The 15,246-nt window shown below is 38.0% G+C and overlaps 1 protein-coding gene across 1 annotated transcript in view; it reads right to left on the bottom strand.

Annotated features, from left to right (window-relative positions):
- The window catches only part of PLXDC2 (plexin domain containing 2), a 249,294-nt gene that overhangs the window by 100,218 nt on the left and 133,830 nt on the right, over positions 1 to 15,246 (bottom strand). Inside the window, exons 3-4 of the mRNA XM_041488579.1 lie at positions 13,776 to 13,922; positions 8,897 to 8,966 (exon numbers count right to left, since the gene is read on the bottom strand). Of these exons, the coding sequence (XP_041344513.1) occupies positions 8,897 to 8,966; positions 13,776 to 13,922 (217 nt within the window). The remainder of the gene's footprint in view (positions 1 to 8,896; positions 8,967 to 13,775; positions 13,923 to 15,246) is intronic.

Genomic DNA, 15,246 nt, shown 5'->3' on the forward strand with positions numbered 1-15,246 from the left:
GTGTCATCAGTAGGACATTTCCAGTACAATGGTTTTCTGTTGCTGCCTTCTTTTAGCTCCCACAAAATATTTCTGCCTGCCTCATCAGTGAGGGCTCGCATTGGGTCTCTGTGGGATGATCTGAGGCCATTTTAGGATCCAATTTACTTTGTTAATTATATTTCTTCAGCAATAATTTCAGTGTTCACTTTTAAATCCTTCATTGATTTTAATTAATCCTGTGTAAGCTTCCAAACTTTTCTTTTAGATAACAACAAGCTGCTTATAGCACAACAACCAGAAATTCCACACTTACTAATGCAGCTGGAAATCAAATTTACTGTCACTTGCTATAATTGCTTTGGACATACTGCCAGTGGCCCAAAGAATGGGCAAGTCTGAAGCAAAATAGAGGGGCAAGAAATCTTGTTTTCCAAAATATGACAAGTTGCAAATTAGAACATTGTTTTGAGACTTTAGATTTCTATTTTTCTTGCAACTTGTTTTTGTTATTAATTAATTTTTTGGATGATGCCGCTATACCATATATTGATACGTCATGTAAAAGATACTAGAGCTAATGCAACACAGATTAAATAATAAAGGTAATATAGAATAAATGCCTCAATGTTGTACTAACATTGAACTTGATATACATCATCCTGTGAGCTTCTGGAATAGTGTTTAAGATAATAAAATGCACAGTATAAAAATGGAGTAAGATCCCTCCACTGATAGAACAAAAAATTATTGACTGGATAGGACTCTTACCTATAGCTTTAAAAACATCACTTAGGTGAACTGATATTGTAGCTGATGAGTGCTTCCAAATATAATATTTCTAATATCTTTTCCTGACAGAATTAAAGGTACTTATTTACACAGGCGTGGTGTCGCATTTTAGTTAAATGGTATGCTCCGTCTCACCCCTTGAAAATGTACGGTTTATTCCAAGCCTGTGCTCCTCCCCTGAAGTCTCATGTATCTGTAATCCCATTGGCGCAAGTCTTATTCTGCGCCCACTTTGAATCTCCCCGTTAAACTGTGCGAGGGAGACCAGATTCTCTTTTGGCCCTTCCCTCCCTAGGCTCTCCCTCTCCCTTCCCCCCTTCTCCCTCAGTAGCCATGCTGTTCCCGGGGATGGGACCCCCAATAGACCCTCATCTAATCAGCACCCTCAGAAGCCGTGTGGAGTCTCCTTGCCTGCCCACTGCTGCCAGCCAACTCACAGCCTAGGGGGCCCTCCGGGGACTCCCCAGGGAGCCTCCCCAAATGAACTGCAATACATAGGCAAAAACCTTGCCTGTATTAGTCTCTTCTTGCACCTAATGCTACCTATGCAGAGGGGAAAAAACCCAACTAAACAGACTTTGACACTTTTCCCTTTGAGTGCTGCGCTGCTACAACTCGTAAACATTCTCCACTACTTCAGAGAGGAGTGGTGGTGAGTGTTGCTGATTCCTGCTGTTGCAGAGCATGTTTTAACAGAGAAACTGTTCCATAACCTTACCCGGTACTGAGGTCAGGATAACTGTGCTATAATTACCAGGATCCTCCTTCCAGTCATCTGGAACCTAACCAGTGAGTCAGAACTGTTGGTAAATTATTGAGAGCAGCTTTACAAGCTCATCTGCCAGTTCCCTCATCACCCTGGGATGAATCCCATCTGGATTTATTATTTATTATTATCCCATAGATTTATGAACATACATGTGGCTCAGCAGTTCTCTGACTGCCTCCTCCTGGATAAGAGAGTATCATTCTGCTCCCTCACACCATCTACAAACCCAGGAGGACAGTTGTCCTGACGACAAGCCATCTTCCCACTAGAGACTGAGGGAAAAAAGGTGTTAAGCACTTCTGCCTTCTCCTCATCTGCAGTTACTAAGTTCCCCATCCAGTAGAGAGTGAAGGTTGGTCTTACCCTTCCTTTTGCCATTAATATAATTGTAAAAACATTTTCTATTATCTTTCACAAAAGTTGCCCTCAAGATCTCTGTTTTGAAGCACACCCACCTTTCCTCCATTGTTTATAAGGGCTTCTTCCCAAGGAACTCTCTGAATAACTCTCCTAAATAGGCCAGTCTGCCCTTTGGAAGTCCATTGAAAAAGTCTTACTGATGTTCCTCCTGGTTTCACCAAATATCAAGAACTCTGTAACTTCATGATCACCCTGCCCCAAATGGCCTCCAACCACCACATCTCCCACCAGCCCATCTCTATTTGCAAACAACAGGTCTAACACAGTCCCTCCCTACTGGTGGGCTCACTCACCAGCTGTGACAAAAAGTTGTCCTCCACACACTCTAAGATCTTCCTGGACTGCCTCTTTTCTGCTGTATTAAGTTCCCAGCAGATGTCTGGTAGGTTAAAGTCCCCTAGAAGAACAAGGGCTGGTGATCCTGAAACATTCTCCAGCTGCTTATAGAATGAGTTGTCCACCTCTTCTTCCTGGTTGGGTGGACGATAACAGACTCCCAGTAGGATGTCAGCCTTGTTGGCCTTCCCCCTAATTCTTATTACCAGCCCATCTCTATTTGCAAACAACAGGTCTAACACAGTCCCTCCCTACTGGTGGGCTCACTCACCAGCTGTGACAAAAAGTTGTCCTCCACACACTCTAAGATCTTCCTGGACTGCCTCTTTTCTGCTATATTATTATCTGCTAAGTTCTCAGCAGATGTCTGGTAGGTTAAAGTCACCTAGAAGAACAAGGGCTGGTGATCCTGAAACATTCTCCAGCTGCTTATAGAATGAGTTGTCCACCTCTTCTTCCTGGTTGGGTGGACGATAACAGACTCCCAGTAGGATGTCAGCCTTGTTGGCCTTCCCCCTAATTCTTATTCATAGGCATTCAACTTCATTGTCATTAGTTTCAACACTCATGGCATCAAAAGCCTCCCTAATATAAAGGGCCACCCCTCCACCTCTTCCCCATTTCCTCTCTCTTCTGAAGAGCTTGTAGCCATCCAATGCAGCTCTCCAGCTGTGTGAGTCATCCCACCACATTTCCATGATGGCGACCACATCATAGCTTTGCTGTTGTACCATGGCTTCCAGCTCTTTGTTACCCATGCTGTGTACATTGGTATATATGCACCTCAGCTAAGCTACTGATTTCACCCCTAACTCAGCATTACCACCCTTGGGCCTGCTTCCTAGCAGTTCAGTTAATTTAATTTATTCTTATTTTCTGCAAAATTATTTAAATGTATTTGATGTTATTTGACATTACATGTGGACAAATGCTTTGGCTAGTTATATGTTATTCTATGAAGCAGAGTCTTACAAAAACACAAATATGGTCATTTTAAGCTGTTATCACTTCAGTACCACTACTGCCCATAATCATCACAAAGTTGGCAAATGCCTTAATATATAATGATCAGAGTAAAGTCAAGGCACATGTAATGCTTTTTTTCCCCTAGAGCCTTTCATTCTCTTTGCCCTAAATGCTTCTGATCCAATTTATAAAGATAAAGCATAAGTGTGGGAACGGAAAGGGTTGTAAGGGTTCACCAGGAAAAGGTAGGCAAAGCAGAGTTTCCGGGTGGGGTTAGTCCCTTACAAAGACAGGAGGGATATTCCCAGGACACATGACACAGGAATGACAGACAAAGGAAGCTTTACAGGGAGAAGGTTTTTTGTTACAACTGGATGGCAATATAAGACATCAGAAAAAGCTGAGGCAAATGAAGGCAATTGTGTGAGCTAGTCAACAGCCAGACCTCCACAGTCCCTTCAGAGTGACCTGCCCACTGGTGATGACAAGTGTAATCCCCTGTAACAGACACAAGCTAATCTGAGGCACTGATTTTGGCTAGAAACACTCTGTTTCACTCTGCTTTGTATCACCTTTGCCATTCAACAGATGTTGCCCTTAGGGCAATGTGTGTTGTCAAAGAGCTCTTTATTAAGTGATGAACACATCTCCTGCTGGCTCCTGTGCTGAAACGTTCAGAGCAGCAGGAACAGCCAGAAAAACCTTGCTGAAATTTCTGACAGACTCCAACAAAATGTTCCAGTCAGGACACTGATAATTCAGAGAAACAGGTAAATTTCACTCTACCTACACACTGATTTGGAAATTTAAGAAAATAAATGCATGAGATGCAGAGAAAATAATTCATTAGCATAGACTTTCTGCAGGCTGCAGATGCACAGCCATCCTCACCCTTAACAAGCTCAGGTCCTGACCCCGTGGTCCCTTCTCTTTCCGTAGCACCACCAGCTAGGTGGACAAATTTCCCTCCTGCTCAGAGGTATTGCCAACACAGAAAGATAGGGCTGAGACAGTGCAACATCAGGCTTTATTCCTTCCCCACAGCATACTCTCTATCACTGATCCCTCTTCCTTGAAAGTACTGAAAAATGTGATGCAAATTGTATTAGAATTCTCCACACTTTGGTACTTATTTTTCATATCCTTCCTTGCTACATTGAAAACATGGAACAGAATTCCATAACGGCATATGGACATCCAATGTCCAAATTCAAAACTTAAAGTGTTATCTCTCTATAGAACTTCAGCTTTTAAGTAGCTAACCAGCTAGCTCGCTAACCAGAGATATTTTGCCTTTGCTACTTTCCCACAAACCATATGTACACTTAAAAAGAATTTGATACTGAAATAAGAGCGATTCCTCATGAGAATGAAAGATTACTTTGAATCAATTGTCCTGACTAGTCAGGGTTTAGGAACCATGCTCAGGTACCTCACAGCTGCTCCTCAGTGCAAGATCCAATAACATCAGGTTTCAGCAGGAAAATTGTTCAGTATTTTCAACGCTTGTGTTCTTACCTTGTGCCAGTAGAGCACAGGACTGTTGTAGTTTTGATGAAAAGCTGTGTGAATCTTTGATGCACAAAGATCTCTTTCTTCCATAAACACAAGTATTTTTAAGCATGAGATCTGGCCTTAGGAAGTAAAAATCATACAAAGAGTTCTTGATTTCTGTTTTAGAAAATTATCAACTGTGATTTGTTTACACTAGAATTTACTGCTAGGATGGCTTTTTATTTCTTTGTTTGGTACTCCTTCGATTGACAGTGGCAGAAATGCTCAGGCAACATCCTCAGAATTATTTCAGACAATTTGTCCATCTGGAATATTCCTCTAGTGAAAGATGATTCACCAAATATTATCTCACCAGAATTTAATACAATATTTAAAAATTCAGCTGTTTGCTTCAACTTCAGCAATTTGCTATTATAGGGTAAGTGGACATTTCTGGAACCTGATTCATGCTAGCTGCAATATGTGTCAATATTCAGCATTATAAATCTAAAAATGTAACCACCTAGTCACTTCAATTTCCACTGTTATTGCTATGTTTCCTTAATGCTGGGCAGTGCTTGCACAGCAAGGCCTTTCCTTCTCCCTGCAATACCACAGAGAAATTTAATGTCGACGAAAAATGCCATAAAAACTCCCACCTAAATAACTTACAGTATCTGATATAAAATTGCACTAAAAATTAGAGACTGATAAACAAAACAAACAAACAAAAACCCCACAGAGAATATACAAGAGTGGCTTACTACAATGAACATGGAAAATTAATACAGCCAGCAATGAAGTTTGCAGCATGTTGAGTAGGATGTGGGGCACAGAGCTTCAAGGATGCCCTTGAGAAGGGTTATGGTACTACATGGAGAGATGCATCACAAGAGAGGGTTTTCCCAGCTCCACTGAGCTCTGTGAGGGGCATCAGTGCCTGGCAACAAGCAGACTTCACATATGTAGCTCCTGGCATGCACAACATCACTCGCTATCTCACAAGTTTTTTCTTTTTACAAAATTCTCACATTTTTGACCTGTAGGCTACAAACTTCAAAAAGCTTCACAAAAACCAAAATTCAGCTTGTTTGAGAACCATCTATAGAAATGTGGGCAGAGACATGTCTGTATAGCAAAGAACCAATTATGAATTTTGTTAATAATTATTTCAATTATAATATATAATTTATAAACGAATAAATAATCTTTTCAAATACAAGCTAAGACAACAGTGAATAAAACCCTCAAACTATTTATTTTCACTACCCATTCTTCCTTTTCTTAAACACAATCAGGTCATCAAAACTATTCAGAGGAAGAAATAACTATTAGCCAAAGAGAAAAAAAAGTTGAGTTTTAAACCACAGTGATTCCAAAATCGTCCTAACCATTTTGGGAACCCTGTTATGCCACAGTGCACACTCCGTGAAGAATGGCAGAAACCATTGGGGTTGATGTTTTTATTGTGACAGGGATTTATTGTGCCATTGTCCTTGACTTCCCTTTTAAGAAGGCTATTTAATTTATGATTTGTATGTAAAAAACATTTTTAGTGTTGTCATTAGCATAATTAATAATATCCCACTCTCCAGGAAGTGGACATCTGTCGTGTGGGAGTTCTGTACACATTAACTTTGTCATTCTTTTGATGTCAGAATAACCTCTGGAGGTATTCCAGGTCTCTAATAATAGTAATGCCATTGTAAAATCTTGGTTACTAAGAAATAGCAGACCATAGAGTATATGAAGCATGTGGAACATGTATTCATCTTCTGTTATTATAAATCATTGGTGGTGAAGTGTGATGCTTAGCCTAGCAACAAAATTTGCAAATATATCTAAATTATAACACTTTTAGAGAGTTAGTACAGAAATAAACCTTTATTTTCCTGCTAGATTAATTTAGGAGCCCTATAGTTGTAATAAAGGTTGCATCCTGACAGAATGACTTACAGTTACTGAGCTTTATCAAGACAACATTTTAAAATCTATTATTAACTAGATCTTTTTCATGCTTAATTTTGAGGTGGAAAAATCATGGAAATGCCCATGGAAGACAAAAATATCTCTGTGCTAATGTCAATGGTGTACATTCAAAGGACTGATTTTAAAGTCGTATTTAGCTTGACAATAATCCCTAGATCTATTTACAGCAATAATATTTTATTTAGTCCAAATGGAGTAAAAAGCAAAGCGTAATTATCAGCCAGTGTTCCATTAACAGCAAGAGAAAAGAATCCTGCAGAGCTGCAGTCATTTCTATATTCTGACTTTTTTTTTTTTTAAAGAAAACAAAAGACAAAACCACTTAAATTCCTCATTTACTCTGTATCAAAAGGAAAAAATATGTACCTCACAAATTGCTACTACATAGTTCACTTCATGAGATTAACTTTTCTTCCAGGTCTTTTGGGTCTAATGGAGAAACTGGTCAGAGCAATAGATTAGTGAAAGTGGTAAAAGTAGTAAAAATTCAGATATTTTAAATTTAAATTCAGATATTTTAAATTTTTAATTAATTTAAATTTTAAATGAGAAGGCTCAGCAGAATGACCACACAAGAAATTACTTTAAGAGAGTGAACTTTGTGAAATTTTAATGAACCAAGCACAGTAGTAAGAATAAGGGGACATTTAGAGGATGAACCCTGCTCCCACCACTGCTGTTTTAGCTTTGCAGGCTCTATCCCATCTTTTCGTGCTACACGAATCACGTGCTTGATTTTGGCAACCCGTCAAAAACAACTCCTCTAATAAAGAATACAGAGCTAGGCATTGATGATCAAGCACCAAAATGAAAATAACAGCATAGAAGAATGGAAATCAGAAAAATCTCAAAAACAGTGTTTCTTGGCTCATCTTACCCAATTCAGCATCAAAATGTTATTGCTGATCAAGAAGAGAGAACAGATACTGAAGTCACTTCATAATTCTGCATTCTTTTTTATCATTCTACTGCAAATCACTTTAATATCAGCCTTTATTTACCTTTGTCCAACACTTGTATTCTGCTTTTGTAGCAAAATGGAGATCCTGATGGGGAGCATGACAGGAATCTCTGTTACAGTTCACACTCTTGTTGAGACACTGTCTGCAATTCTATCCCGCTCTTTTTGTCATAACCTCCCCATTTGGAACTCCAGTGGGACATGGATATCCCCTGATCATGTCCATCTGGACCCCATAGCAAGAGAAGGAGAAACTTTAATCAGGGACAGGTGGAATTGTTCCTGATGATGGTGGCTCCTATTTCTGCCTGCTTGTCCTGCCACATCTCTAGGCTGAGCACCACCAGCCAGGGTCCATGAACTTGCTGAACATGTTCAAGGACCAGAGGATCCTCTGGGCGTGCTCTCCATGATGCTGCCTTTTGCCTCCCTGTTTTCAATTTTTTACTATTACTCCTCCTTCTTTTTCTCACTTGTTGTCTTCCACATCATCTCCTTTTCCTCATGTCATTAAAATCAAATTGTCTTTCAAGGAGTTGGAGTTGGGAAGGGAACAGAAGGAGTTGATGGCTGTTCCCAGCACAGGAGATTGGTGCAAACAGCAGCCAGCAGCAGTGTGAGGGAGAGCCCCAACTGTGAGCCATCACTGCTGCCCAGAGCTGCCAGACTGGGAGCTTGAGCAGGCCCTACCTCCCTTCTCACCACACTCCTCTCATGGAAAGAGGCGGGGATGGAACATTTTCAGAGGCTGCACCACACCGTGACAATGCGCTGAGATGGGTTTGCCTTACAGGTGACACATGCCATACTTCTAGCAGCACTTCTGATCTTTGGGCAGGAAATCCTCTCCCCTTGTGCAGGCAAACCCTGTCTGCCCCCTGCTTCTGGCTCCAGCACTCTCACCTCCAGTGCAACTGCTAAACACACATACTCCTGAGTTCTGGGGGAAATAACTAAACAGAAAAGGATTAAATGCTGTAAAGTCTTACAATGAGATGGGTTTATAACAGTTCAACTTAAATGCTGGAAGTTTTTCATCACACTGATATTTTATGATTTTCTTTTTGTGGACAGGAAAATTTCCTAAATAAAAGCTGCAGTTTATCTCTTGACATATACAAGCAGGGATAAAATAGCTGCAAGAAACTCTTCTCATCTTACTCAAAGTAAATGGTTAGAAAGCTACTTACCCCCAGTTGCCACAGTAATTTCACGTAGAAAATGTCCGTAAAATGGAAAATCAAAGGACAGGTTCACTCTCTGAAATGAGTAACAGCAGAAAATAAAATCAATATTGAGCAGAACATTAAGAGAAAAAAAGACGAACAGTCATCCACTTCAAATATCTCTTTCATTGCCTTTTTTTTTTTCTCACTGGAGCCTTGTTATTCTTAATTTGGAATTCCCAGTAGCTAACAGGAAAGAATTCTGAAGAGCACTTAAATACTTAAAACAGTGGATCATTATAACAGAAAAGTTCAGAAAAGAAAATACATGAACAGACATTGTAACTCAATCACAAGAATCAAATTAATAAAAGATTTGTAGAGTTTCTCCTTAAAAAACTGTCGCTTTAACCTCTTTCATAAAAGGACCCATCAATACCAAAGGCCTTAGCAATACCTATGTTTTACAGAATGCCTCCTACTTTGGCTGCTGGCTTTCTGCTGCTCTGCCACACGAGCCTTCAGACTGAAGTGCTGTCTCTGACATCTTGCTGCTGACTGGGAGCTTGTCTGATGAAGGCTGGTCACTGGAAGGCAATTCCTCCATCAAACCCATGACACCAATCCCTAAAACTCTCTATACTGTCAGCTAGGAGATGGAATAAAGAAATATCCAACAGAAGCAACAATAAACTCTACTTAACCTACTTACTGAAAAATAAAATATAAAACTAAAATTTTTAAAATAACCTTTTTTTTTTTTTTTCTCCATCTACCTACAGGTGACTATCCTCTATCAGCTGAATTCATAGCAGGGAATTGTAATTTGGAGAATGAACTCTTCTCAACTAAGCTCACTATAAAGCAACATTCAAATTCAAACTCATTTTTCCTCTCTGCCTATGGCTTTATCTTTTTCATCTATTCCATTCTGTTCCCAAAGCTCAATTATTATTGTGGCCACTCATAATTATCACCTTGTGCGCTACCTGGTTAAGCTCTGGATAAATTAGTGGTCATGGCAGAAAGGAGTGCTGAAATCTCAGCATGGTCTTTTCACTGTTTAAATGTAATATCCTGTGAATAACACATCTCTTCCACAATGGTCCAAACAGTAAATATGAAATGAGCATTCATTCCTTCTTTTGGAGGATTTACTACAGTAAAAACTGGTGTGAAGATGACTCGTTGGTGACTGTCCCTCAACTGTAACTTTTGATGACTCCACTTAAGAAATGGCAACAGCCCAAACATTTTGAAAAAGTGGAGGGGGAAGGAAGAAAAGTACTCATGTCTTTGTATTCCCTCCCATTATTTCTGTTCTGTATTTGTTATTTTCAGATTGTATCCAAGTACATCCTCTCTATGAAGAATTATATTTATATCACCAAGAAATGTTTAAAGAATTATTTAGCATGAAATTAGCACTTGAAGACTTACAGTAACTTTCAGTGTTTGGAAAGGGATGGAAAGATTTGCTTTCCATTTAAATGGAAGCCAGAATTATGACAGGATTTATTAGCACTTTTTTGTTTGTTTGTTTTTAATTAGAATGCAAAATCCATTTGCAATGTGTTAATTGGACTGAGTAGGTTCTAATGACCTTTTCTGTATATACATAAATATGGATGTACAACTGAACATTTCTAATCAAAAATGGCATATGCAAAAGACAGCACATGAATTAACTCACACAAATATTATTTCACCATGTTCTACAGCTTTCACTGCTGAAGTGTACACTACATCTATGAGTGCACTCCATTTAAATTATGTCCTTGCTCTACTAAACATAATTTGAAGAACTCTGTTGAAACTACCAATATTTTGACCAAACTTTCCCTCTTTCCTTTATATGCCATCCTCCATTTTACCTTTTCACTTTGAATCAAAGTAACCATTGAACTACTTCAAATGAAAACTGTGCCCCCCAATCTGTCTTCTAAATGGCTATAATATAAACATTAGTATAAAGATGATTGCAACAAAAACTTGGTCCCGTTTCCACTCAAGTCTGATATAGATCTCTCACTAACTTAAGTAAAAATGTGATACCTTAAATTCTGACAATGTAAAAATGTTTAACATAGCCAATTTTTTAGCATAATACTGTAATAACCAACATGATTTAAGTATTATTTTGAAACACAATATTCTAACAGTCACTAAAATTTTGATTTTATTTTGATGCTTGAAAGCATACCTCATTTTAAAGAAAGAATATCAGAATTTTCAATTCACTGAAATAAAAAATGTTCTCTCCATGCATAAATGATAGAATGGACTGGGAGAAAAGAGAGTTGTCATCCCAAGTGTGACATATCCTGTATTCTAGTTCAGTGTTTGAGTAATCAGCTCTTAGATATCTAATTTAAACCCACTGAATATCAAAGCCACCTCTAAAATTTTATTATATGGTTAAGAAGATGGTAGCAATATATTGAAAAAAACACCTTTACTACTAGTGTTATAAATCCTGTACTGTTAGACATTTTTATTGTTCCATTAATATATGTTTGCTACTTTCCACAAAAAAATCACTATGCTGTTTATAAAATCAAACCATCTCATGAATCCTCTCCAGGATTCTCTCCAGTCCTTATGACTTTTCTTGTAGAAGCAAAACAAACTTACAGCTTCTGGGAATTCTCAGGATTATTTACTTACAAATGAAGGAAAAAACACAAATTGAGTGTAAAATTGTCAGCATTCGAAGAATCTCTGACATTGTAAATTAATTCCTTAATATTTAGCATGTGATAATTTAATTCCTGGTTCTATTGTCAAATTGGAGAATAATATTTAGAAAATATAATGTAAATAATTGAGTGCAAGATGTGCAAAATGGTCTTTTAAAAAGAGTAATGACAAAGTTTATAGGAGAGAAGGTAAGAGATTGCTGCTGAGGTATGTATGATCTCAAAATATATGACTCTGCAGTTGTACAGCTATAAAAATCACATCTCTCTGTTAAACAACTTTGTTGTGTAGTACGTATGGATGCTGTTTACTTGGACACACACATACAAAAAATCAATTATAGATGCAAAAATAAGAAATAAAACCTTACAGGATGACTCTGGTACTTTGTAATCCTTTGGGGGAACCTGAAACAGATCTGAAAAAGGGGTCTTTAAAATTCTATGTAGATATGGATGCAACCACTCAAGTTCATAGTCCAAGATATTTGGGTAGGTATGAAAAGAGATGGATATCAGTGTGCTAAACAGGGACCAGAGCCTTCTCTGCTGGAGCTGGAAGAAAGGCAGAGGGGGCATCTGACATTCAGAAGAAAGGCCTTAAACCACTTGCTTTTATGAGAAACAGTTGAAGCCCTCAAGTTTCCATTTGTCATGCTTAATGGTCCTCTACTCTGACCCCATACCAGACCAAAAATACAGCCTTGTTCAAGCCTCTACTTTAATAACTTCAACAAAATGTCCCCCTTGGGATGGACATTTTAGCTGCACAATCTCAGGGATCCAATTGGAAACAAAAGTGCTTACAACAAAGACATGGAAGAGTGTCATCTTTACTAATCATTAGATGTGTTAAAATTTTTAATTTATACATTAGCTTTTCTTTCAGCATATTTCCATTTTTCCCTCAACACAGAGCACCAGGATACCACATAAAGCAGACAAGACAGACAACAGAAGTCCACACTACCTCAAGGTATCCTTGATGTTCTTTTTTTCTCATTAGAATTAAATTGTCTTAAGAAAATAGCTGATACACTGTTTTATTAAGTGTACCCCAAAGATCTATAACTGTCTGAACCCTCTGCATTTGCATTATCCCTGACTGCCTACATTCTTTTAACTATGAAGGATATATTTTTTGAATTGGACTCTCTGTCAGTTACATGTGCTGGATTTATCACCTCACTCTGCTTTCTATATTCTGACTTAAATACTACAGTATTTCTTTCTGCTGCCTTTTACATTCCTCTGAGCAGTTACCTAGCTTGTGCCAGAAAACAAGTTTCCTTAGTTTAACTAAGGAAAAGATGAATTAAACTTGTGCTTTCTCTCAGCTTTAAAACTGTTAAACACATCTGCATCTTTAAAAACTGTACAACTTTTAAGTAAGGCATTCACTAGATTTTGTTTTAAACTGGCAGAACCCAAGGACTTTTTTTTGGCTCTAAGTTGCTGAAACAAGAGTCTCTTCAACCATAGTTCTGAGCTGTAATTTTTTTAAATTTAATTTATGCTAATATTGGCTCTTCTATGTATTCAGCTTCTAGCCACGGGTGAGAACAGAGAATACAATCTCTAAATCATATGGTATTTGCTTCCATTTCTAAGTGTGTGAGGCCATTATTTTCATACCCACCTTACCAGCAGCATGACTACTATAAGTTAAATATGATTGTTATTTACATTCCAATTTATTTATTTGCTGATAACCTAAAATTGTGATCACATAATTTCTATTACTATATGACACTCTCATGAGCTTTATCAGTTGTCCCAAAAGGAAATATAAGAATGAAACCTCCTATAAAATAGAAATGTAAACATGCCACATACATTCCATGAGAGACTTAAAACTTCATCAACTTCATCCTCAACCCAGCTCTTTTACTATTCAACTCAACAGCAAGATTCCCTCTGATTTTGGCAACAGAAGTGGTTTACCATTTGATAGTTTGTGATCTTTAGGAACAGAAGAAAATTTTAGATATACTTGTAAAGGCGTCTCTGAAGGACTGTTACAGAATGTTCAAAAAGTTCAAAGAATCATATGATAACAACAGTGTTAAGACTTCCATAGCTTAACTAGAATTCAAAGACATAGCTCAATGAACAATAGTCATTATACACAGTAATACTCCTGTGTGGATCTCTGGGGAAAAACATCCATGTTAGTCAAAGAAGAAAATGATAAAATAACTTACTGCTGCTTGACGATGGGTATTGGAAAGGATCCCGTGAATCTTTACTTTGTCCTTCTCCATTTGGTCTATATTGACCCACAAATCCCGGCTGGTAGAATCATAGGGGCCATACGTCCTTGATGTATAATAATTATGATCTGTATCCTCCTGAAAAAGGGAAAAAAACACAGAAAAAACCCAGATTATAATGAAAGATGCACCTTCGTTTTACATAAAACTTACCCTTGAAATACGGAGTTCTGTTGCTCCTCAAAGAGCCTCAGCAATGAAGAAAAAAAGAGTAAAAATTGTAAATATGTTGCAGAGATAGCTCTGCTCCTAACCACTCACAGCTGACAAGGCAGTTACCTCATGCAATCATCCTATATTATGATTGTAATGTTCACTATCCCAAGTACCAATCATACAGGTTGTGTAATAACCACATCAGTGAAATCTGTGGCTAAATGTTTGGTGTCTTTTGAGGCAAGATGGACAGTTCCTATAACAATGGCCACACTCTAATGAACCCATGAGAACTATTCACGGATAACACCTTAAAAAATTTGTAGTTTTTGATATTTCTGAACATAAGTCACTATATAAGAACATCCAAAACATTCCTAATAGCTGTAGGCTTACAATGCCCTGTTATTTTAAATCTCCAAAAGTCTGGTTTACTGTAGATTTGTCCCTCTAAGACACACAAATATATACATATTTGGAGAAGAAATCGTCCTAATTCTCAAGGTTTTACAAAACACAGTAGTTGCTGTCATGCTCCCATCACAGCAAATTTTTGTTAAGGTTAATTACTGTGAAGGTCTCTATCTTCCTATCTACGACCGAAAAAAAGAAAAAGAGAAAAAAAAATTTGTTTGGTCTGAGGCAAGAAATGAAACTCATCTCAAATTCCCAGTCTTCCTTTACTCAAACCAAGCTTTTGCAACCACAAAATATTTAAATCAACAGCATTGCCAGCTTTCTGCTGAATAGCTACTAGTAATTCTATAAAAGTAGTACATGCTAGAATTTCCTCATTTCCTCCCCTTCTAAAACAATGTAAAAAGCCCCCAAAGCCTTGATGATAGAGTTTGAAAATTAAAATAAACTCAGCAAATAAAAAGTACAATACAAAATTGAAGAAGAGGACATGGAATTTGGAATTACCCTAGTGATTAAGATGTTTTCCTCCTGCTGTACCTCCTGTATCCAGTCAGCCACATGGGAGTACCCTCAAATCAGGCTGTGCTGCCAAGCAGACCTGACATCTCCTCCCCACATCCCCAGGTCATACACAACCCATTCCTATTGACATGATCCTGAGCTGGAGGCACATGTGGCAAGGACTTAGATTCTAATGACATCATTCATGTCCTAGATTAAACATATTGACCATAAATCCAGTTTCAGCTGGATTTGACCCTACATTAACACCATTACTGATGCATCTTACTTTACCTGTTGCAGAAATAATCAGACTATTTTCTCC

This window comes from Pyrgilauda ruficollis, unplaced genomic scaffold (genome assembly GCF_017590135.1).
Source record: "Pyrgilauda ruficollis isolate IOZ18807 unplaced genomic scaffold, ASM1759013v1 scaffold12, whole genome shotgun sequence".
Classification (NCBI taxonomy): Eukaryota; Metazoa; Chordata; class Aves; order Passeriformes; family Passeridae; genus Pyrgilauda; species Pyrgilauda ruficollis.